The 24,600-nt window shown below is 36.5% G+C and overlaps 1 protein-coding gene across 15 annotated transcripts in view; it reads left to right on the top strand.

Annotated features, from left to right (window-relative positions):
- Window positions 1-24,600, top strand: part of PCDH15 (protocadherin related 15) — a 725,080-nt gene that overhangs the window by 70,949 nt on the left and 629,531 nt on the right. For 10 of the 15 annotated variants that reach the window (XM_062215103.1, XM_062215102.1, XM_062215101.1 and 7 more), the window contains exon 2: window positions 19,446-19,511. The exons of 2 other annotated variants lie outside the window; for them this stretch is intronic. In XM_062215103.1, the coding sequence (XP_062071087.1) occupies window positions 19,446-19,511 (66 nt within the window). Of the gene's footprint in view, window positions 1-18,916; window positions 18,932-19,445; window positions 19,512-24,600 lie in introns of all 15 variants that reach the window. 3 more of the 15 variants (XM_062215105.1, XM_062215100.1, XM_062215094.1) reach the window with 1 other exon arrangement.

Here is a 24,600-nt window from a genome sequence, read left to right as displayed (position 1 = left end):
CAAAACAAAACAAAGAATTATATATCTGAAAAATCTGAAAAAAAAAAAAAAGCTCTAAGCTAATTGAGCTATCAGATATGTTTAGGTGTCGTTCTAGAAGATTGTAGCAAGCAAGCCATCTGTCTTTGCATTGAATCAATGAGTAACTTTCATGTTGGACCAGTTTTAAATTTCAAGTATAGTATCAGTTTGGTAGAATAAACACAAAACTGCTTTCAGTGCCTGTGCCTAAGGAGGGTGATGAGAGAGATCTTCACCTCAATTTGAGAATTGCAAAAGAGGGTTTTCCAATCTAAAGTTACATTTAGTTTAATTGCATGCTGCTTAACAGAGTTTTAAGTTTGGTATCCCCAAATACTATTTTTTCTAGCTGGAGACAGGTGGAACACTGAATGCTATAAGAAATAATAGTGACTTTTTTTGTTTGTTTCTAGGATTTTAGTTTACTAGAATTCCAGGAAACCACTCCTCCAAATCCTGATAACAAAAAGCAATAGCAAACAAATCTCCTTTAAAAAGCTGTGGTGAGGCCAGCACCGTGGCTCAAGAGGCTAATCCTCCGCCTGCGGCGCCGGCACAGCAGGTTCAAGTCCCAGTTGGGGTGCCGGATTCTGTCCCGGTTCCTCTTCCAGTCCAGCTCTCTGCTGTGGCCCGGGAGTGCAGTGGAGGATGGCCTGAGTTCTTGGGCCCTGCATCCGCATGGGAGACCAGGAGGAAGCACCTGTCTCCTGGCTTCGGATCAGTGCGGTACGCTGCCGCAGCGCGCCGGCCGCAGCTGTCCACTCTGCCTGTCAAAAAATAAAAATAAAAAAATAAAAAGCTGTGGTGATAACATGGAGAGAGACATGGAATCACCAAGTGGCCAGATAACCTGAGTAAGCATGAGTCTGTTGATGTAACCAGACAGTGCAAGTACATATTTATTTTAGAGGATCTGTAAATTTCTTCTGTCCTAGATCCTGCATTTTAATATTTTTCATTGTTTCTCAGAATTAGTAAATAAAATCAGGTGAGTAACTAGGTCATATATAGCAGTAAGCCAAAAAAATACAGCTGTAAATGGGGTCATTATATAAGGATTAAAAATATCTAAATTACCAAAGAAGTAAATAATTTATATATGTGTATATATATATATATATATATATATCTGACTGCATAGTTTAAAATATACAAATAAAATTTGCAGAAACATAAAGGAAATCAGCAAATTTAACATCAAATAGAGTAATGGAATATTTGAACACATTACTGTCAGTCATTTATTGATCAAAAGGCACTGTATCAGTAGGATACAAAATATTTCAAAAATATATTTAATATTTTTAATCAACATTTATAAAAGTCTGTGTCCCAACAGCTGTAGAAAAGATATTGTTTTCTTTTCTTTTTTAAAATTTTTGACAGGCAGAGTGGACAGTGAGAGAGAGAGAGAGAGACAGAGAGAAAGGTCTTCCTTTGCCGTTGGTTCACCCTTCAATGGCCGCCACGGCCGGCGCGCTGTGGCCAGCGCACCACGCTGATCCGAAGCCAGGAGCCAGATGCTTCTCCTGGTCTCCCAAGGGGTGCAGGGCCCAAGCACTTGGGCCATCCTCCAATGCACTCCTGGGCCATAGTAGCGAGCTGGCCTGGAAGAGGAGCAACCGGGACAGAATCCGGCGCCCCGACTGGGACTAGAACCCGGTGTGCTGGCGCCGCAGGTGGAGGATTAGCCTGTTGAGCCATGGCACCAGCCAGATATTGTTTTCAATAGCTGATAAAATGTTTTAAATTAGTCATATATTAGGTAAGTCTCAGTAATTTTTTAAAAATAATCTCTTAGATTAGTCACAAACTCTGACATCAACAAAATTAATTAATATTTCAATAATAAAAATAATAAGATAAATGCATTTGTGAATTTTAAATAATCTTCTAAATTATCCATGGCTAAAAAAGAAATCATAATTAGATAATAATTCCAACTAAATGACAACGAATATACGTTTTCAATAGTTGTGTATAATAGCTCTAAAAGCATTTAGGAAGTAATTTATAGATGAATTATATATATAATTTTATATATATATATATATAAAATATATTGTTTATTTATCTACTTGAAAGAGAAACAAAAGGAGAGGGAGAGACAGAGAGATCTTCCATCTGCTGTTTCAGTCCCCAAATGTCCACAATAGCCAGGGCTGCACCAGATCAAAGCCAGGAACTCTTTCCAAGTCTCTCACATGTGTTGCAAGGGACCAAGTGCTTAGATCATCATCTTATGCCATCCCAATAGCACTTGCAGGAAGCTGGGACGGAAATGGAGCAGTCAAGACTCAAATTGGCACTGGGCTGGGACGCCAGCAACACAAGAGGGAGCTTAACACACGCAGCCACAATACCAGCTCCATGTTAAATTCTTATATAAAGAAAAGTCGAAATGAATAAACTAAGCATTGGTATGAATATGTATGTATGTATGCATGTATGTAATTAAAAGAGAATATTTCCAAAGGAGATAAAGATAAATAATAATGAGAATAAAATGTAAGATAACACAGAATCCAGAAGCACTAACGTGAGAAATGGAGTTCCAGGCTCCTGGCTTCTGCCTTGCACAGTCCTTGCCATTATAGCTCTCTCTTTCTCTCTCTCTCCCTCCCTCCTTCCTGCCCTCTCCCTTCCTCCCACACTCCTTCCCTCTCTCTCTCTCTTTCAGATAAATATATATTTAAAAATATAAGAATTTTTTGTACAAAAAATAAGAGGAGCAGGTCAGTAAATTCCAGAAGTTAGCAAAGGCATTCTAGCATTTTAAAAACATGGAATTGTTAATAAACTAGTCACCAGAATACATCAATCAAAAACTGCAACTAAATAGAAAAGTAAATGAGCATTTAACAGAAAATGATGCATACAAGTTCATTAAATACATGAGAAGTTGTCAAGTAGTCAGAAAATAAATGTAAATTTAACAACAAGGAATTACATGTCCAAGTGATAAAAATGACCAAAATTTAGCATCACATTAGAGAGGATAATGAAAAGAGGAATTCTTATATTGCTGGTGACTATGAAAGATGTATAGCCATATAGGAAAATATAACCTAGGACCCAGCACTTCTGTTCTTAAGAGCATTACCTAAAATAGCCTTCTAGGTATACATCAGGAGAAATATGCCAGTATATGCATTAGGATTTTGTTCATAATACAAGAACTACATTATTACAATATAATTTTGCAGGAGGATAGGTAACTGGAATGTGTTCTAAATATACAAAGGGATAGTTTATGGCATCAGGTCCATAAAAGTATATATATATATATATATATATATATATACATATATATACTTATATATATATATATATCAGTGTAAATATTCTCAAAATATGATAATGTGGTGGAGGAGATGCATTACAAAGGAATTCATGCAATAAAATTCCATTATACAAAGCCCCCAAAATCTTTTAGGTAAAATAAAAAAAATTCTGCCCAATTATATACAAATGAGTTATAAGATGCTTGCAATATTTCATTCATGTTAAAGAAAGTAAGAAAATAAGTATTATTTTTATTGGAACATTATTGATTTTTAAACTCCGCAAATATCTCATCTATACTTTTTGTGTCTCTGATATATTTATCATTTTTTAAAGAGAAAGCAAAATGATAGCATACATAAACAATGGTAAGAAAATATAGATGTTTAGATGATCTGCTGTGTTTGAAAAGCAGTTTTGTAATGATAAATGTCACGTTAAACTCTGCGTGCCCATCTATTTCTTTCAAAAATCTTATCAGCTTACTTTGTTCATGTGAACCATATCTCACTGTACAGTGAATGGGATTAAAATAGATTAGAAGTAGAGGACGACTGCTGAATTTGGGGTTGTAGTGAACATCAACAAATATTGAATGATGGCTTTTCCCTGCTGTATTCATATTCACCTTTGATCTGCATGTGAAGATTTCCCATGACGTCAGGACGCTTTCGCAGAGCAGGGGCATGCAGCTCAGTGAACGCAAATGCTTCTTGTTCTTTGAGGTCCCGTCTCTCATGCTGCCATGTCAAATGTCAAAGTCTGAATTGATGAGCATTATACTGTGTTGAAGAGATTATTAAGGAATAACTATTGCTCTTCATACAGCAGGTGAAATGGCAGTTTCTAGAGGTCTTGTGACAAAATAAAAGGAAAGAAATCCCTTTGGCTTAATGGATTTTAAATCTAAATGCATTCAGATCGAATAGATTTCATATTATAGCATTCTTTATCCACACTGTATTCTATTTAGAATTGTGATATTCACCATGTTTGTGGATAAATGAAAGTCATTATTTTCCTGCTAAATTATACTTGTTATGCTTTATTTTTGTAAATGAATTAACCATTTAGGAATTCTAAGCAATAGGAACTAATAAAACTACTTAGCATTCAACAGTGAATCTTTTTATATATACACACTTAAAAATAACGTTAGAATTTACACTCTAAAACTGATTTTTATCTTGTTAACCTCTCATGGTCATTCCTCAGACATCAAAATTTCTCCAAAACATTGATAGATATTTTATTGACTGACTCATTGATCAGAAGTTCTGGTACAAATTATAGAATCCAAATAGGTTCTTTCATCTAGAATGGATCAAGTGACTTAGAATGATCAGAAAATTAAGCTTGGATGCTGCAGAGGCAAGATCAAGAGACATACCTAACTACAACTCTCAGTGTTCTTGTGGATACCCCAGGGGTGCATCTAAAGGTGGCTCCTAGGACCACTGATCTGACATTAACTTATCCACCACATCTTGCTCCAAGGAATCCATACTTGCTGTGTTGTAATTAACTGCATTTCCTTTGGCTCATTCATTGCTGTCATTTATTCCAGGTGTTAAGAGAGTATATTCTCAGTGAATCTTCAGATGATTCTAAAAAGCGTAATTTTAAGCTTTCCAACTTTAATATTACAAAAAAACATAAAAGAGAAATTGGAGTAGGTGGTTCAACATACAATACCTATCACATCTGCAGAGTATGTTCAAATGAAAATAATTTAATACAGTTATGTAACACCATGTAATTATAAGTACTTTCAGCAGTAGTTATATCCCTTTGATCATGTCTATATTTGTTCCAAAGTAAAACTCCTGGTTGAAAGAGCACTCCAAAAATTCTTACTGGCCAGTGCCGTGGCTCACAAGGCTAATCCTCCTCCTGGGGTGCCAGCACACCAGGTTCTAGTCCAGGTTGGGGTGCTGGATGCTGTCCCAGTTGCTCCTCTTTCAGTCCAGCTCTCTGCTGTGGCCTGGGAAGGCAGTGGAAGATGGCCCAGGTTCTTGGGCCCTGCACCCGCATGGGAGACCAGGAGGAAGCACCTGGCTCCTGGCTACAGCACGCTGGCCGTGGCGGCCATTTGGGGAGTGAACCAACGGAAAAAGGAAGACCTTTCTCTCTGTCTCTCTCTCTCTCACTGTCTAATTCTGCCTGTCCAAAAAAAAAAAAAAAAAAAAAAAAAAATTCTTACTGTATTGCCTTTCAATTTTTTTAATTGCTTGCTTGCTTGCTTTATTATTTCTATTAAAAAATCCAATTTATAGTTCAACCAAAATCACTTACTATTTTTATTTTCTTACTCTCTAACCAAAGGTAATGATAATTTTTGACAATTTGAACACCGAAGTAGAGATGTCCAGGAGGCAGTTGGTCTTGTGGTTCATGGGATGAAGTTCAAATAAACTGTATTAATTTGGAAAAAAAATTTGAAAGAAAAAATATCATGTCATTGCAATTTATGAATTTATGTTCAGTTTTATTATGAACTTTGCAGATATTAATCATTCTAAAATACATTGTGTACTTTGGTGTTATTTAAAGTTTGTATAAGTTAAATAAAATATTATCTGTTTAAGGATATTAACATAAGTATTATTAAGTACAATGTGCCATAAAGCACATTGAGCTGTTTTACTGGAAAAAGCCATTATTTAGACAACTAGGCTTTTTGTATACTTCTACCCACTTAAATAATTTTTACTGTTTTGTTCTTGATGGCAAAATGGTAATGTGCCATCTTCTAACCATGTCTCTTCTCTCATATTCTATATTTTTGTTAGTATTTGGGGGGTGGGGGCTTTCTCTAACTTTTCTGTACATGAGTTTAATAATACAAATATTTTCAATCTTGAGGATTATATTGATCTATTAATTGATTCTTGTCTCTACTTATAATTATTGGAATTTTCCAAAAAACAATCTTTTAACTAACTTAAGCATTCATTTACTTTCATTTGTATTTGAAAGGTGGTGTAGGAGAGATCTTCCTTCTACTTATTCACTCCCCAGATTTCTGCATAGCAAGGGTTGAGCCACACTGAAGCAAGGAGCCCAAAACTCCATTCAGATTCCCCACATGGGTAGTAGCAAATGAAATTCTTTGGCTGTAACCTGCTGCCTTCCCATGTTGTACATTAACAGCTGGATATGAAGCTGAGTAACCAGGACTCAAACTAGGCATTCCAAAATAGGATGCTTTCCTATTCAGTGAATAATCTGGTGTGCCAAATGTTCACCCCTTAAAAAATAACCTTTGGGGTCAGCGCCATGGCTCACTAAGTTAATCTTCTGCCTGCGGCACCGGCATCCCATATGGGCACCAGGTTCTAGTCCCGGTTGCTCCTCTTCCAGTCCAGCTCTCTGCAGTGGCCCAGGAAGGCAGTGGAGGATGGTCCAAGTCCTTGGGCCCTGCACCCGCATGGGAGACCAGGAAGAAGCTCCTGGCTCCTGGCTTCGGATTGGCGCAGCGTGCCAGACGTAGTGGCCATTTGGGGGGTGAACCAACGGAATGAATCTCTCTCTCTCTCTCTCTCTCTCTCTCTCTCTCTCTCTCTATATATATATATATATATGTGTGTGTGTGTGTGTGTGTATAGCTCTACCTGTCAAATAAATTTAAAAAAAAAATAACCTTTGGGTCCAGCACTGCCATAGCAGGTGAGGCCACCACTGGCATCCCATATAGGTGTCAGTTTTGAGTTCTGGCTGCTCCACTTCCTATCCAGTTCTCTGCTGTGGCCAGACCCAGAGGAAGCCCCTGGTTCCTGGCTTTGGATTGGTGCAGCTCCAGCCATTGCGGCCGTGTGGAGAGTGAACCAGCAGATGGAAGACTTCTCTCTTTCTCTCTGCCTCTTCCTTTCTGTTACTCTGCCTTTCACATAAAACAAATACATCTTAAAAAAATAACTTTTTGAAGAGAAAACATATTATCGTTGTTTATGGGGCAAAAATCTAAAAACAATGACAAGTCCAGCATCATATTAGATAATTTCATTGGAAGATTGGCATTAAAAATGTTGTTCATGCCATAGAAATTATGAGAAGTTTGATTTCTGCCGTTTGTAGTACTGTCCTCTTTTTGAATATCATAATGAAGAAGCACCATGTATATATCATTAGGCACAAAAAGCTTGACTAGAGGACAATGTGACTTGGAAAGCAGCAAATGAAGCAGGGATCAAATATAAAGCATTCTTTGGGCTTGCTGGCAGTAAAGTAGATGATACAAGCAAATGCAAGAAATAAGGTGTGGAGTCCCACTCTTGAGAAGATCTCATAAATAGCAGCGCATCTTCAAAACGGCAGGCCGCTGTGTAGAGGATTGTCTGAGACGACGGCTGTGAATGGTAAACTCTGCAGGACATACAGCTGTCTTCATCCTGTGCCGTGCGTGTGGGTAGCACACTGTCAAAAATAGCATCTCTAAATGCTCAAAGTGGTAAAATACTTGTCTTTAATACTTTGCTATTCCCAGTTTCTAGCAACTCTAAAGAAAATTTCCAAGCTAAACGATAATTCAGCTTATCAGCAATAGGCTTCTGGTCTTATGGCCGATACCAAAACTGTCATCCTAACACACATTTTTTGAAGGAATGAATTTGTACATATGCACATTTCAACCTGGGGCTATGGAGCCTTCTGAAGCTGGCCAACAAAAGTTTTCAATTTTCCTAAGATTTGTGAGATCATATAACTATCCTTACTTGATCTTACTCTGCAAAGGTTATGCTACAGAAAGGGATTATTCATTAAGTAATATTATTTTTAAATAGTTGACACTACTCTTTCTCTTTGCCACTTTATATTCACTGTGAAACAATGGGAAGAACATGGGCTTCCATGGAGTTGTCCATTCTACTTTCCCCTGGAACACCCTAAGCAACATAGAATTTTATGAAAGTTCTGAGAAACCAAAATGAGGCTTGTGGAGGAAACAGGAAATGGATGCCTTGAGGTTTTTGTTATTTTTTAGGTACGTTTGTGTTTAGCCCTCTCAGCCCAGTCCCAACCCATTTTCAACATCGAACTTTGCTTTTTGATAATGGAACCCCAGATCTAGCACTCTCCATGGCAACAAGAAATAAGAAAAGAAGGCACTGGGAAAATACCGCTGTCTTTCCTATCATCTCAATATACTCAAACATAGTCTCCAGCCAGTACCACCAACTAATTTTTCCTACTTCCCTGCCAATTCTCTTGCTTGCTTCATACATAAATGAAAAATAGTGATATCCTAGATAGTAAGATAGAAAGTTAAATTTTATCACATTCTTATGAGGTTGCAGAATAATGAGCCTCTTATTCTGTTAAAGTCAGAAAATTAATTCAGATACCGAATCTTGTAAGTATGACAGATCTTTCTCACACAGGTATTTTGTCAGAGGTGGAAAAGAGGTGTGCTGTTTACATGGGCATGCTCTTTAAAATGATAAGTAATTAAGTGACTTCAATGTTGTTTTGTAATTTAATCAGTGGAATTTGCTTCTCACTGGGTAGGTACATGTAAGTGACTTGTGGTAAAGAATTTTATTTGAATAGGCAAAGTTTTCTGTAAGGAAAGGCATATTAACAATCTCTCAGTTCGGTACTGAGACAAGTTAATTTGCATTCCTATGTAAGGTCGGTAGGGCTGAGGGGTTCCCTCAGTGTTTGGAACATCTAAGTCACTATGCAGACTAATAAGCATGGAACTAGAGAGAAAAAACAACATCCCTCTGCTTGAAAAGTACAGCTTTAAGCAATGATGTTGATGCTTCAGCTTTTGTTTTTGACCTTTTGAGTATGTTGGTGAGAATGTGATTGAGCACTTCTTCTGAGCTCTCTCATTAAGAATAATTACACAATAAAATAACAGACTAACTGCTTTTCATAAAGTGTTTCCTGAATAATTTTGTTTTCCTCATAAACAGAAATCCTTACCCTTTCTTTCTTCTTTATATTTCAGTTATAAAGCATAAAGACAAAGTGGATAATGTGAGAGAACAAAGTAAATGATGGAAAAAGCCTTTTAGAGAGATTTTACAACAGTAGACAATAGGATCTTATGAAGAATTTTTAGAAAGGGTACACAGTCTACTTTATGTTAAGTTATCAAAGTCATTTTTAGTTTATTCATAACTATCATAATTTTACAAAGAGGATCCTTTGTGTGATTCAGTTATACTTTTATTTTCTTAATATTTTGCTGCTGTATAATTAAATGTATTGTTGCTATTCCAGTAAATGTACCTTAAAAATGCTAATATATCCCAAATCTAATTTGATCTATTAATAAAATCCTGACTTTCCTTCATATGTTTAAAATATAAGAAACCATTATGAAGCTATTAAAAATACGCAGAAGTCTTTGCGTTTAGATCATGAAGGTATGTGATTAGCTGCATTGGCTGCAATAAAAATTGCCTGAACAGTAGCTTAGGAAGCATTTCTATATGCCAGACACTACTCTGCAAAGAAACATTTGTTTTACGAATAATGCATCTGAGCTACAGAAAGTTTAAGAAGCCTCCAGAGATCCTAAAAGCAAGCAGGTACTTCAATGTGGCTAGTATTATACCTGGGTAGTCTTTCCCCAAGAGGCATGTTCATGACCACAATATTAGTCTGCCTCTTCTGATCATAGATATTGGTAGAACCCCTTCCATCGGGAATTATTCCATCCATCTCGAATTCCTCATGTGTAAATTCTGATTGCCTGCTGGAAGTTTACATAAGTAAGAAAAATTTGTAACCATCAATGGAAAGAAAACTGAAAAAGCTTCTAACCCTAGCAGTATGAACTATACCATATGTAAGAAAAATTACATTTGGGTACAAGCTGAGCATGTTTTGACACTGCATTTGCATGGGAATATTGAAGTGCTGTAAAATCTCTAGCAAACAAAAACAACCTGCAAATTATGTACTTGATGCTCTGATGAGCAATTGATATTCTGTCCTTCCTTCTCTCTGCGGCCCCTGAATTACCTTTCTTTTGATTGCTTAGATCTTGCAACTCAAGAACAAGACTATGATTCTTCTCTTTCACCAGATGCTATCCATATATAAACTGGTTGTTACTGTGCCAATTAGAATTAAATAAAATAAGCATAAAATGTTTAAAAAGTATACACCATAGTTTCTACCGTAAATTGGCCTGATAAAAGCAGTGATGTAGAGCAATAGTCATTAGTAACTTCAGTGGTTATTACTAGAGTTTGCTGTTAGAAAATCTTAAATTATGTAATCCAATTAATGATGACATGAAGGCATCATTAAATATTTCTTGCTCTTTCAATGGTGAAATTTGAAATCTATAAACTCTAATATCCAAAGAGTGATCATGGGGCAGATGTTTGGCATAGAAGTTGCCACTTGGGATACTAATATTCCATATCTAAATCCCTGGGTTTCAGTCCCAGCTCCCAATCCGCCTTCCTGGTAATGTGCATTGTGGAAGGCAGCAGGTGATGACCTAAGTTCTTGGGCCCCTGACACCCATGTGAGAGATCCAAATTAGGTTCCAGGCTCCTGGTTTCAAGCTGCCTAGTTCACATTTTGGCAGGCATTTAGGGAATAAACTAGTGAATAGAGGATCTCTCTCTCTCTCTCTCTCTCTCTCTCTCTCTCTCTCTCTCCCCTTGCTCTCTCTCACTCTCACTCTTGCTCTCTTATTCTCTCTTTCTCTCTCTGTGTGTGGGTGTGTGTCAGCCTACCTCTCTTCCTATCAAACTAAAAAGTGATAGATCATGAATGGCATATCCTGTTCTCGAATTGAAGAGGATGGCTTTCTGTATCCTTTAATTAACTCAAGACACATTGCTTTCCTTCAGTCACGGTCCAACTCCATGCCTTTGTTGACTGCAATTGTAGATGAAACAACTGAGAATACTGCTCCACTGATCTTATAAATTTCATAATCAAACTCTTTTTATTTCTTTTGGATGAAACAATCAAAATGTAAAACAAGGAGTTCCTGTCAAAAGATGTCATTTCTGTGTATATTTTCCTGGAAATGACTTCCAAAAGAGGAAAAGTGAGAACAGTACCTCTGCTGCTGCTTGTGACACACAAATTGGAAATGAAATGTTTGTCTAACCTAATGTTTAAAGAGAGAACACTGCTTCTATTGAATGAGAGGCCAAATCTCTCGTAACTAAGAAGATAATTCAGTGTGTGTACATGCGCATGTGCACGTGTGTACGTGTGTGTGTGTGTGAAAACACAAACACTTGAGCAACACAGACAAGGCGACTCCCAATTCAATTAAAACTCAAATTTTCTGACACCAAAGCATATGTTCTTTTATTTATTTGTTTTTTGAAAGATAGCTAGAAGGGCAGATTCAATAATTATTTCATCAATGGTTCACTACCCAAACACATACAACAGCAGAGCTGTTTTAAAGTCAGAAGCCTAGAACTCAACTCTGGTCTCCCACATAGGTACCAAGGATCCAAGCAGTTAAGCCATCACCTACCACCTTCCAAATTGCACATTATCAGGAAGCAGATCTGAAGCAGGACCAAGATTCTAGTGTAGCTGCTCTGAAATGAGATGTAGTTGTCCCAAGTGGTGTCTTAACTCTTGTGTCAAATGCCTATCCCAAGGCACACATTCTTAACCACTACAATATACTAGGAATCATTCTCTTTAACATCTTAACATCTTAATGTGCACCTTCAAAAAAAAAATTAGCTTTAAAATGACTATCCTAAAGATAGGATTTGTATTAGTAGAAGGTATTCCCAAATGCAACAAATATATTGATTGATCTTTTTATTTGTCAGATGCTGTGCTGGGTGCTAGAATAATTCACTGGTTACAATAGGCAGCTGTTAAGGAAATATCAGGATACAAATTTTAAGGTGACAGAAAGGTACTGATGATCTTTGATATACAACATTGGTTTTATCTGAGGTATTTGAGTTTTATTTGTTTAAGATACAAGTTGATAAGGCAATGAAACAGGAGAATTGGATACTGGAGGAATCTTACTGTTTAACAATTCTTCAATCCAAGCAATTGGAAAGTCAGAGTCTGGAATTCTAACAGAAACTATAAGCAGTAGGACTCAAGACAACATTTTCTCCTCACTTCTATTTTCCTCTCTTTTCTTTGTTATTTCAGGTTGTCTATCATATTTCAAAACCACTTTCAAGTAATCCCAGATTCGTGCAGGATTGTTTACACCTCTATTTAATGGTAGCCTTCTGAATCTGCACAGATAGCTCCAATGATCCTGCCTTTAGACAATGAATTTGTTACTCATCCTTCCCCCCATTACTTGCTCTTGACAAGGACATTTCAGGGATTAAAAGGAAGAAGATTAAGTGGTAGAGTGTTCATTTTTTATTGTATTGTTGTAAAGTTGGTTGGAGCCATTTATTCTTACATTTAATAAATAATTCACTGAAAATCTATGTGTCAGCAGCCGGCGCCGCGGCTCACTAGACTAATCCTCCGCCTTGCGGTGCTGGCACACCGGGTTCTAGTCCCGGTCAGGGCACCGGATTCTGTCCCGGTTGCCCTTCTTCCAGGCCAGCTCTCTGCTGTGGCCAGGGAGTGCAGTGGAGGATGGCCCAAGTGCTTGGGTCCTGCACCCCATGGGAGCCCAGGATAAGCCCCTGGATCCTGCCATCGGATCAGTGCGGTGCGCCAGCTGCAGCATGCCAACCGCGGCGGCCATTGGAGGGTGAGCCAACGGCAAATGGAAGACCTTTCTCTCTGTCTCTCTCTCTCACTGTCCACTCTGCTTGTCAAAAAAAAAAAAAAAAAAGAAAATCTATGTGTCAGGAAATTTTCCCTGGAGATACAACCTTAGGAATAGAAACAGGATCTGGGTTGTCACTGAGTTCTCTATTAGAGAGAAATTGAATAATTATAAATTAATGCCACAAGGCATAGAGTTATCAGAGAACCCTAGCTAGCCTGGTGACTAGAAATAATTTCTCTGAAAAAGTGAGCTGTGAGCTAACAAACCTAAGGATATGCAAATGAAAGTCAAGTTGGACATAAAGATTAAGAGCTAGACATAATGCAGTCCTGAAAGGTCTTGAGATAGCTCTGGGTGGAGAATAGAGTAATTAAGGAAAACTTTAAAAAATCTGTCTGCAATGCTAGGAGCAAGTCAGAGCTTGAATGTAGATGAGACAGGAGAGGGAGAAGGCTTGAATTATGCAGGCCTTGTAGGCCTTGTAAAGTCTTTTGGTCTTCATTCTAAAATCAGATTGTGTAGTGAGTTGAAGACTGCAAAATATATTTTAGTTTTCAGCCTGCTATAAATGGGAACTCATTAAAAGTTAAGCAAGCAAGATTTTCTTTGTAAAATATCTCTCTGAATAGAGATAGAAAATTAAAGAGTAGGTAGCAGAGTACCTGAAGTGATAGCAGGTAAGAAAACATTTGTGATTTTGTGAGAGACTGGGTTAGTATGGTGCTACTGGAGATTGAGAGTAGTGGATAGAAGCAAGACATTTTTCTTCAGGAATTATTCACTTATTGTTGAATTCAATATAGGGAAGCTAAGAAGATTGCTAGGGTCAAAGGTGCGTTCCTGGTTTCTGATTTATACCATTTGGTGCAGATCTTTGCCGTTTACTGAAACAGGTCACAATTGGTCTGGCATTAGCAACTAGAATTAGATTTTGGAGGGCTACTTTCAAATTGCAGTTTATGGTGTTGTCTGAGTATTGGCAACCAGATTCACTGAAAGGATTGAGTAGGAATTACAAAGCACAAGTCACTGACAGAGATGCTGATGATAAGATGTAAAAAAGGTAAATAGCATGGAAGCTTTATTAAAAACACACCATGTGACCTTAAAAGAATGCAATTTGTCTGACTAGTCTGCACAGTGTCTTGGGCTTTAGACTACAACAAGCACAAAACGTTACACATTGAGTATCTTAACAAACAGTCATTACACATCTTTCTGGTACTTGGTTTTTAGGCTTTAAATCCAATCTTTTATAAGATTATTTGAAATTGTATGGTATAATTTTAGCTTGATGACAAATTTGCCAAAATAAGCCACACTGAATATTCAGGTATTGATATTCATATCCTGTTCTTTGCAACAAATTGAATATTAGAAAAGGGAAGAGGCCTAAAAGGCTAGCAATTTTAGCCATGAAAACAATGAATTTGTGATTTAACCAGGACAGTCAAGGGTGAAATTAAATAGATTAAGGAGGGCAATTTCCAAGGTACAGATGCCAGCAGCTAACCTGTCTCTCCTGTGGCAGCCAGATTATCCTCAGACCGTAGAGAACAGGATCACCATCCCCGAATTGATTTCTAGTATTCACTTTGATCTCTATTTGGATATTTTACATGCATAATACATCCTTGGCTAGTCCAACCTGAATAACTTTCTTCTCAAGACAATTCTAATTTTATTTGCTATTAAAAAGTTTTTGTTCCTTTCAAACCAAAGTAATTATACTTTCATGAATGCATCTTTTCAAAACAAATGCTTATGCTTGGCTGTTATGAACAATGTAATTAATGGATTTTTTTTTTTTGTATCAGACAGTTTCTTCGTTAGTTCTGGATTCTAAGAAAGTTATAAAAGTTTTTTGAACTGATTCAGAAATATCAGTTGTACATAAAATACATTATTGGAGAAATTTGGAACCTGCTAGAAGCATAAAGCTTAGTGAGAGTTTCTAAAGGGTTTTGACCAGGAGGAAATTTATTTGAGCTTCAGCTTCTAGGCTGTTTCTGCTGATAAGGATATAAAGAGGACAATGGCATCTATCGCTCCTGAACGGATGTTCAGTGGGAAACTTTAGCTGAATCCATTGCTGTTAAGAAAAATTCCCCTTGGCCAGCGCCGCGGCTCACTAGGCTAATCCTCCGCCTGTGGAGCTGGCACACCGGGTTCTAGTCCCGGTTGGGGCGCCGGATTCTATCCCGGTTGCCCCTCTTCCAGGCCAGCTCTCTGCTGTGGCCAGGGGGTGCAGTGGAGGATGGGCCAAGTCCTTGGGCCCTGCACCCCATGGGAGACCAGGAGAAGCACTTGGCTCCTGCTTTCGGATCATCGCGGTGCGCCAGCCACAGCGCGGTGGCCATTGGAGGGTGAACCAACGGCAAAAGGAAGACCTTCTGTCTGTCTGTCTCTCTCACTGTCCACTCTGCCTGTTAAAAAAAAGAAAAGAAAAGGGAAAGGGAAAAGAAAAGGGAAAGGGAAAGGGAAAGGGAAAGGAAAGAAAAATTCCCCAGACGTTCTTTCAAGATCAGCTCTCCTAGGCTCTGAGGGCACCAGGGTGACTGTGGCACAAACTTGGCCTGATGGAGCCTTTGATGAGAGAGAAAGAAACAGTTGTGTTTTCTCCAATGAGGTAATTAACCCTGTGGAATATGATTTGCACTGCAGAAATATGGTGGAGAATCATTTAATCCTGAATGGCAACATAGTTGGTTTTTTGAAAGAGACTGTGCCTTGGCAAGTTTTTGAAAGAAAGCAAAATTAACTGGCGGAAGAAGCGGTGGTACGTTTCAGCAGATGGTGCAGCAAACAAAAATTTGATTTGGTGTGGCTTGAGAGTGAACTATGAAAATGAAAGTGTAGGAAAGTTATGCAGGAATGGGGAGATGTATATTTTTAATTTGGCTTAGGAAAAATCTCTATCCTTAACGTGAAAATGAAAATACTTCAATTTGGGGGGGGTATTGAATTAAGAGATAAGTTCACTCAGGTGTAAATGCTCCATTCTTAATATTCTGTTCCCACTCATCAAATGTATTGTTTGTTTTAGTCATTTGTGTTAATAAATTTACGACAGAATTGCTTCCACGTATGCCATATTATCCTGTACCTGTATGGTTGGTTTTGTGTTTTTGTTCTGCTTTCTGCCCCTCCCACCCAAGATCATTGAAGAAAGAAGTTGATAATATTTTTACTATTTCAAAAATGTATTGATTTGAGTGGGAGACAGACCAGTAGACAGACATACAGACAGAAAGAGTTCTCATCCATTGGTTCACTCCCCAAGCACCCCAACAGCTGGGGTTGGTCTGGGCTGAAGCTGGGAACTCAGTTTCCCAAATTGGTAACAGGACCCATCTACAGGAGCCATTACCTCCTACCTATGTTTTAGGGGGAACTTGGGGTTTGATGCTGGAGCTGGATGTGGAACCTAGGCACTCTAATATGGGAAACTGGCTGTTTAATCAGTGTTTAAATGCTGGGCTAGACACCCCTGTTCATTCCACAATAACTAATCTACTAGTTGAATGAATGAGTGAATTCTGAATGCATAAAGAAGGAAAACCTACACAAAATGTAAGGGGAGTGTGAGAAGGAAATATAATTTCTTAATGGGAGATATTGTAAGGATTTCATGAAATAGGTGAAATACCTAATTCTACAATGGAAAGTACAGATTTGCCAGGCAGATATCAAAGAAAAAATTATTCAAGATAAGAAAACTTTCTTAAAACTACAAGGTACATCCCACCAAGTAAGGAGTTTAATGTGACCAAAGGATAGGCTGTTCAGTTCTGTTAAGGATGTTGGAGTCTTTTCATGAAAAATGTTGAAGTTCCTAAGAAAAATTTTTTTTCATTTATTATTTTTATTAATTTGAAAACTAGAGCCTAGGGAGATTACTGACGCCATAAACAAGAGTGTCAAATTGTTAAGTCAACAACAGGAATCACTGTGTACTTACTCCTCGTGTGGGATCTGTCCTTAGTGTTGTCCAATGTGAAGTAATGCTATAACTAGTACTGAAACAGTATTTTTACACTTTGTGTTTCTGTGTGGGTGCAAACTGGTGAAATCTTTACTTAGTATATACTGAATCAATCTTTGGTATATAAAGATAATTGAAAAAGAAAAAAAAAACAACTTGGTTTTAAATTGGACATTGCATAAAAATTAATCAATTTTTTAAAAAAATATCATGTAGGATCTCTGTCCTTAATGTGCTATACATTGTGATTTAATGCTATAACTAGTACTCCAACAGCATTTTTCACTTTGTGTTGCTATGTGGGTGCAAACTGTTGAAATCTTTACTTAATATATACTAAACTGATCTTCTGTATATAAAGAGAATTGAAAATGAATCTTGATGTGAATGGAAGGGGAGAGGGAGCGGGAAAGGGGAGGGTTGCAGGTGGGAGGGAAGTTATGGGGGGGTGGGAAGCCATTGTAATCCATAAGCTGTACTTTGGAAATTTATATTCATTAAATAAAAGTTAAAAAAAAAAAAGAAAACTAAGGCGGTAAGGAGGGAGGAAGGAAGAGAGAGAGAGAGACCAATCTTCAATCAGTTTGTTCACTCCTCAAATGCCCATAATGCCAAGTTTGACCATGCTGAGCTCAGGAGCCTGGAACTGTATCCAGGTCTTTCACAAGACAGGGACTCAACTACTTCAGTCATCACCTTCTCAGGGTGCACATTAGCAGGAAGCTGGAATTACAGTGGAGTCGAATTGAAAGCATGTCATTCAGTAGGGGATGCAAGCATCCCAAACAGTGTCTTAACCACTGTACCAAACACCCACACTCCAAATTTTCTTAACTCCAGAGAAAATATATATAACTTTTGCACAGAAAAGGGAAGGTTTTCCCTTTGATTTTGGGTGCATGGAAGGTAATTGCCACTATGCAAATGCATGAATACAGAATGAGAATAGTATTTTTGGGAGACTAGTGATGATGCAAGGTGACAGAGAGGAACTGGGCTGTGTCAAGAGGTATAGGAAGAACAAGAAGGAATGTAATGAGTATGAGATATTAGATCTGAAAATAGAATGAGTCAGAACTCTTTGAATATTGATGAGTACAAAAGGAGAAAAACTGTAGCTTTTTGAGTTTCCTTACTTCATAGGAGAAAGTACATGCCTCACAAAATAGAACAGTGCTTGCTTACAGAGACCTTGTTATTCATAGCATATGTATAACAAATGGCAGGCTTTTTATAAACAGATAATTAACCCTTGAAATCCTCTTCCACATAACACACATATTTGGATGGCTTTAAAAAAAGTTAATTTGTGCTGTTCTTCATGAGGGTGCCCTGTATATAGCTGTGTAACATGGCCCTATCATCTTTAGTGAGTACCTCCTGGGAGAGTGGGTTATATCCCTGAAATGTGCCCTGGATGTCTTGCCAGCAAAACCTTCACATTTTAATTCTCATGGATGTTAATGCTCATGACACTATTTTTATATTCATTACCATGAGATACTTGGCAGGGTATTAACAGTATTTGCAATAATGAATTAGTCATCACTACCAATTGGCAGGTGCTGTTCTGCATAATTTTTCATGTTAGGAATAATAATTTTTTTCTTAAGGAATTTGTATGTTTCTTCCCATAAGAAACATTTAAATGTATCTTATATTGTTTTCATTCATATTAGTTTCCAAAATGCCATTGATGCAAGTTCTCAAATTAAGTGCTAGTATTAAATTAGCATTACAAAATTTGATAGATTTTTGTGTATTCCATTTTCACAAATCATTAGGTGATGTATGTGGTATTGTTTAATGCTTTTTATACCTTTAAACTTCTGACTAAATATATACATATATTCTTTCTTCCTTTCTTTCTTCCACTTTTCTGATCTGCTTCATTGATGACTCTATACTTTTGACTGCAGACTGGCAATATGAGGGTAAGATGATAAAAATAAAAATCACAAACAACCTCATGAGCATTGCTTGTCTGTCTTTGTTTTAGTCTCTGTAGAACTTTATTAAAATTCTATTCACTCTCTTTAATTAGACCTTTTATCACAATTAAAGTCCAATTATGTTTGTTTCTGTTGTGAAGCTTTAATTACAATTTATCCTTGTTAATCATTCCTTTATGTTTTTTCTGTGGGTTAAATTACCATCCCATTATCTCTGTCCTAAAGGACTTCTGTTCTCCAGTCATCTCTGCTGGTGTTTTTCAGTAAGATTTGAATGATTCTGTGGTATACAAAGTGACTTTGTTACAATGTTTTAAGGTATCTAGCTTATTCTTATTATTTTTTTAAATAATACAGTGTTAAAAGTAATAGTGAAAGCTGATTTTGTTATATTGCTCTTCTTTGTACATGTTAATGTTCATCTCAATGAATTTGATTACAGAATGAGTGGCCTTATAGTTGTTAATTCATCCTTTTGGTGATTTTTTCTCTTTAGATTGCAAACTAGCTAGAGGAGGACCACCAGCTACCATAGTTGCTATAGATGAAGAAAGTCGGAATGGTGAGTGAGGTTTATGTTTTATGAATGTCTTATTAACAGGTTTCTTTGCATTTTCATGAGCAAATTGTGAAGATTAGAATATCTAAATGAAAGCTTCATCTTACTTCCATAAACAGTTGTCTTCTAATTTTTTTCTGTATAGATTTGCATTATGTCATTCCTTGGAAATTTTTTTACTAGAATTATGTTATGAGAATATGGAATTTCTATTCCAATGAGTAGAAATGTTTAGTTTTGATTGAGAAGAAATTACTGAATTCAGAGTCAGCCCAAGAAGGTATCCAGATTAGAACTGGAGCTTTTCCTTGTCAATGGGTAGAGATGATTATCATACATGCGGTCATATAACTGAAACACAAAGTGTTTTTTACAAAAAATAAGTTCACTGCAATGTGTCACTTTGCTAATTTCAGTTTTCTAAGGCTTAGCTGATTAAGCACGGTGACTGTGAGAGATTGTCAGGAAAACTGAATGTGCTTGGAAAAAAAGACCATGTCACAAGATCCAGAGTGGAGGAATTTTCACTCCATCTGAAGTAGTTAGCAACCAACACCTAATTCATACCTTAAAGATATACTATTTCTTGTCAAAACCAATGGTAGATATCATTAATGTTTCTGTTCTACAGCACTCTCCTTTCCTATCTGAATTGTAATATATGAAGACTTTAAATCTCCTCCTCTGTTATGTAGCACAAAATGGTAATATTGTTGGGCTCTGTTTGGACTTCAAACCATTCAAAGTATATGAATAAATCTGTCATGATAGGGTTACTGTCAAACTTATTTGTACTTCCTTTCTACTTTAAACAATGTTTTCTTCTGTTTTTGCGTTTTTAAGAAGGATTATGTCTAGTAGCTTTTTTAGATAATGACTTTTCTTTCACTGTAATTCAAACTACATGTTCCTTGAAAACTTTTATAATTTATGTAATATTTGTATCAGCTGACTTCATCATGGGTCTATTATGTTGCATTACACACAGTTCTTTTGATCATTGGAAGAATTGACAAAAACTTATATTTTCTTCCCCATTCATTATAATCAGTCAGAAATGTCCACAGCATTTTTGGCCTCTGTTTAAATAAACATAAGTGTCTTCATTGAGCATTTGCAATGTTAAATAGTCACAAAAATGTGAACATTTTGATAATTTAAAATCAACCCATATGAATAATCAAAATATAGAATTTCAGAGTTAGTATGGTATGCTTAAATGAATTGGACATACATTCTAAGTATTTCTGTAAAAAATGAAAATGCTTTTGCAAAAAAGGATCTAATTCCAAATTTAGAAATGTGTATTACTTATTATTAACTGTTTTAATTCATAAAAAATCCTGCATTCTTCTAAATGCTCTGCAATGAAAAAAAACTTTTTAAAAACATTTTATATAGGATTTACAAATTTCAAGTACTACACATACAGTTTTAGAAACATAGTGATTCCTTGCACCCATGTTCCCACCCTTCTTCCTCCTCCCTCTCCTATTCCCACTCTTAATTTTTACAAAGAGCTCTTTTCAGTTTACTTTATACTCATAAAATATATTACTGTAAGTAAAGAGTTCAACAAGTAGTATGAAGAAAAAAACACTGTTCCTCAACAGTAGAGGCAAGAGCTATAAACAATCATTGAATCTCAAAATGCCAATTTAATTCCTACACATTATATTTTGGGTAATCTATTAGTTACCATAGATCATTGAAAACATATGATATTCATCTTTTTGGGACTGGCTTATTTCACTAAGTATAATGGCTTCCAGTTGCATCAATTTTGTTGCAAAAGATAGGATTTCATTCTTTTTTTCTTTTTTACTGCTAAGTAATATTCCATAGTGTATAAACACAATAATTTCTTTATCCAGTCTTCAGTTGATGGACATCTGGGTAGATTCCATATCTTACCTTTGTGAATTGAGTTGCAGTGAACATGGGGATATGGATAAATCTTTAATATGCTGATTTCTTTTGGTTTGGATAAATTCCCAGGAGTGAGGAAACAGATAACTCTTTCATCTGCTAATTTGATTTTGTTGGGTAAATTTCCAGGAGAGAGATTGCTGGGTCATATAATAGATATATTTTCAGATTTCTGAGGTAACTCCATACTGTCTTCCACAATGGCTGCACCAGTTTGCATTCCCACTAATAGTTGATTAGGATATCTTTTTCCCTACATCCTCACCAGCATTTATTGTTTGTTTATCTCTATATGACAGCCATTCTAATGGGGTGAGGTACAACCCATTGTAGTTTTTTGATTTGCATTTCCCTGATAATTACTGAGCATTTTTTTCAAGGATCTGTTGGCCATTTGAATTTCCTCTTTTGAGAGATGCTTGTTCAAGTCCTTTGCCCATTTCTTAACTGGATTACTTTTTTTCTTGTTGTTAAGATTCTTGAATTAATAAAATTTATTTATTTATTTGGAAGACACCATTATGAGAGTGGAGAGGGAAAAAGGGAAGGAGAGAAAGAGAGAGAGAATCTTCCATCTTCTGGAACTCTCAAAATGGTCACAAAAGCAAAGGTTGAGTCAGGTTGAGTCAGGGGACTGGAACTCCATCTGAATCTGAGATTTCCACATGAGTAGCTGGGGCTGACACACTTGGGCCATCTTCTGCTGCTTATCTATGCACATTTTCAGAGTTACATTGGAAGTGGAGCAGCTGAGACTCAAACTGGTGCTCATATAGGATGACAGCATTGCAGGCAATGGCTTAATTCACATAGTCACAACTCCAGTCTCAACCATTCCCTTTTTAACTGTAAAGAAACAAATAACAATAAACATGAGGGGTAGTTGAACTGAATTTTCTTATTGTTCCTAAATTTCCTTGAACATATAAGCTGGGTTGAAGTAGAACATCTAGTTTCACTAAAAAAGCTTATTTTAATGTTTATACAGTACCAATCTTGCTTTGCCAGCTAGGTAATTCGTGCTAATAATGATATTTTATCTCCTTTTGTGCTGATTAGATCCTCCTTTAGAAAGGATCTCAGGAATTCTGCAAAGATGTTGTCATAGCAGTGTTCTAAAGTAGCATGTGATGAAACTTCAATATTTGTGTTTTAGAAGAATATGACATGATATAGTGTAATGATGTACGTGTTCCTTGACATATTTTGTAGAAACTGCCAAGTACTCTGAATGCTGCCAAAGTTATTTGAGTGTCATCACAGAGAGTGTTAATACCAACCTAGAGGATAAATAGTTTACACTTTTCTTTACATTTGATTTCTAAGAATATGATCATCAAATGAACCTCTGCCAAATATTATAATGTAGTGTACAAACATCCATCTCCTAAAAAAACACTGGGAGACAATCTATGAAAATGCTTGTCCTATTTTTCTTTAGGCACTATAAGAAACGCTCAATAAGATAGTTATTTCTAGCCCTGCTTTTAAATGCTGTTCTCCTTTCCTGTATCTTTTAACTGGTAGTAACAGAATATATCTTCAGAAGCATATTGATGACAAATTCATTGGATCATCCTCAGACTGAAATAGGAGTTCATTTTCTCTACAATTACCATAAAGCCAAGCTTATGTTTCAAAGAGACAAGTGAACACACACATATTCATTGGTTCTTGACAACCATCAGAAATATTTTAGCTAGTATGTTGAACAAAGTGTGAAATAACATTTTGGTGGGAGACTGCATATAGAGAAACAGACTTAGAATGCACTTTCTGTGTTTAGCAAAATACTAGTGTCTAAAAATCCCTTCTGGAACTAGATTTTGTATTTTCACTGAACTTTGAATTTTTTTTAACTTTTATTTAATGAATATAAATTTCCAAAGTACAGCTTATGGATTATAATGGCTTCCCCCCTCCCATAATTTCCCTCCCACCTGCAACCCTCCCCTTTCCCGTTCCCTCTCCCCTTCCATTCACATCAAGATTCATTTTCAATTTGAACTTTGAATTTTTTAAAGCATGGAATCCTAACCTGAAGGAGAGAGGTCAGCAGCAATTAAACTGGGGTTATTTAAAAGCTGATCTGTGAACTTTAGCTGAAGCACAGTCCATGGCTATGTTAGCAATAAATATAGGTTGTCATTCAAACAGATTCCCAAATTTCTGTTTTAAACAATTTTTTTGGCATCTGGATAAATATTTATGCAGTGCTGCATCAAAAGAAGAAAATGAGTTTGTCATGCTTAGAACATGCCGTTGTGATTGTACAAAAGTGTTAAGATTAAGTGGCAAGATGCTATCATCATGTGAAAGCTTAGGAGGTCCATCCTAAGGGTCCTTTATGGATTCAACATTAAAAAGATATCACAGACTATCAGTAAATTTGGGAAATAAAATTTGATACTGAGATAGAGCATAATTTAAAAGTAGTATCAACAAAGGATTTCACAGCTGGCTCAATGAAGATGTTTCCCATGCCTTTTAAGGACACATTCTAGAGCTAAGGCACAGCCACTTTCAAGGTTGCAGACCTTACATCCTTCCAGGAAGTGGAAGACTTGTATTAAGGGATACTGAATGTAGTTGGTTACTCAATCTCTAAAGTTTCTTTAGTTCAAGATTCTGTGTAGGGGAGGGAGAATTTGGAAATAGAGATTGCTCCTATGTTTGAAGCAATTATGATATTAGGGTTCTTTTACAAACTGTTCGCATGTTTATGTCTTTTTCTCCATTGTCAGCAGAACTTGGATTGGAATAGAAACAAATTAAATTTTAAGACAGTTGTAAGTGCTTTTCTTTCCTTATATTTGCCAATTACATATTTCTTAAATCTATATGAAACAGCTAGCCAAACTATGTCCTGAACATTTCCAAATATCACCAAGAGAAGTTGTATAGACTCCTAATAAAAGAGGTGTTAGACTCATAGACAGAATATTCCCAAACTTTAAACAAAGTGTTATGTGATAAAAATATTTATTGGGCATTCAAGTGTGTACAAACTTCAAATTTATCTTCCTTCTTCCACATTTTCTGATAAGTAGAGTCATTAGAAGACATTTTGGCAAGAAGAAAAATCAGATTGGAAATGAGTAGGCTCTTTGTGGAATAGCTCAAGTAGAACATATAACATAGCTATAGCTAGGATTCCAGTTGT

This window comes from Lepus europaeus, chromosome 17 (genome assembly GCF_033115175.1).
Source record: "Lepus europaeus isolate LE1 chromosome 17, mLepTim1.pri, whole genome shotgun sequence".
In the NCBI taxonomy this organism is placed as follows: Eukaryota; Metazoa; Chordata; class Mammalia; order Lagomorpha; family Leporidae; genus Lepus; species Lepus europaeus.
Note: the sequence above shows the minus strand (reverse complement) of the source record. Positions and strands in the feature narration are given on the sequence as shown.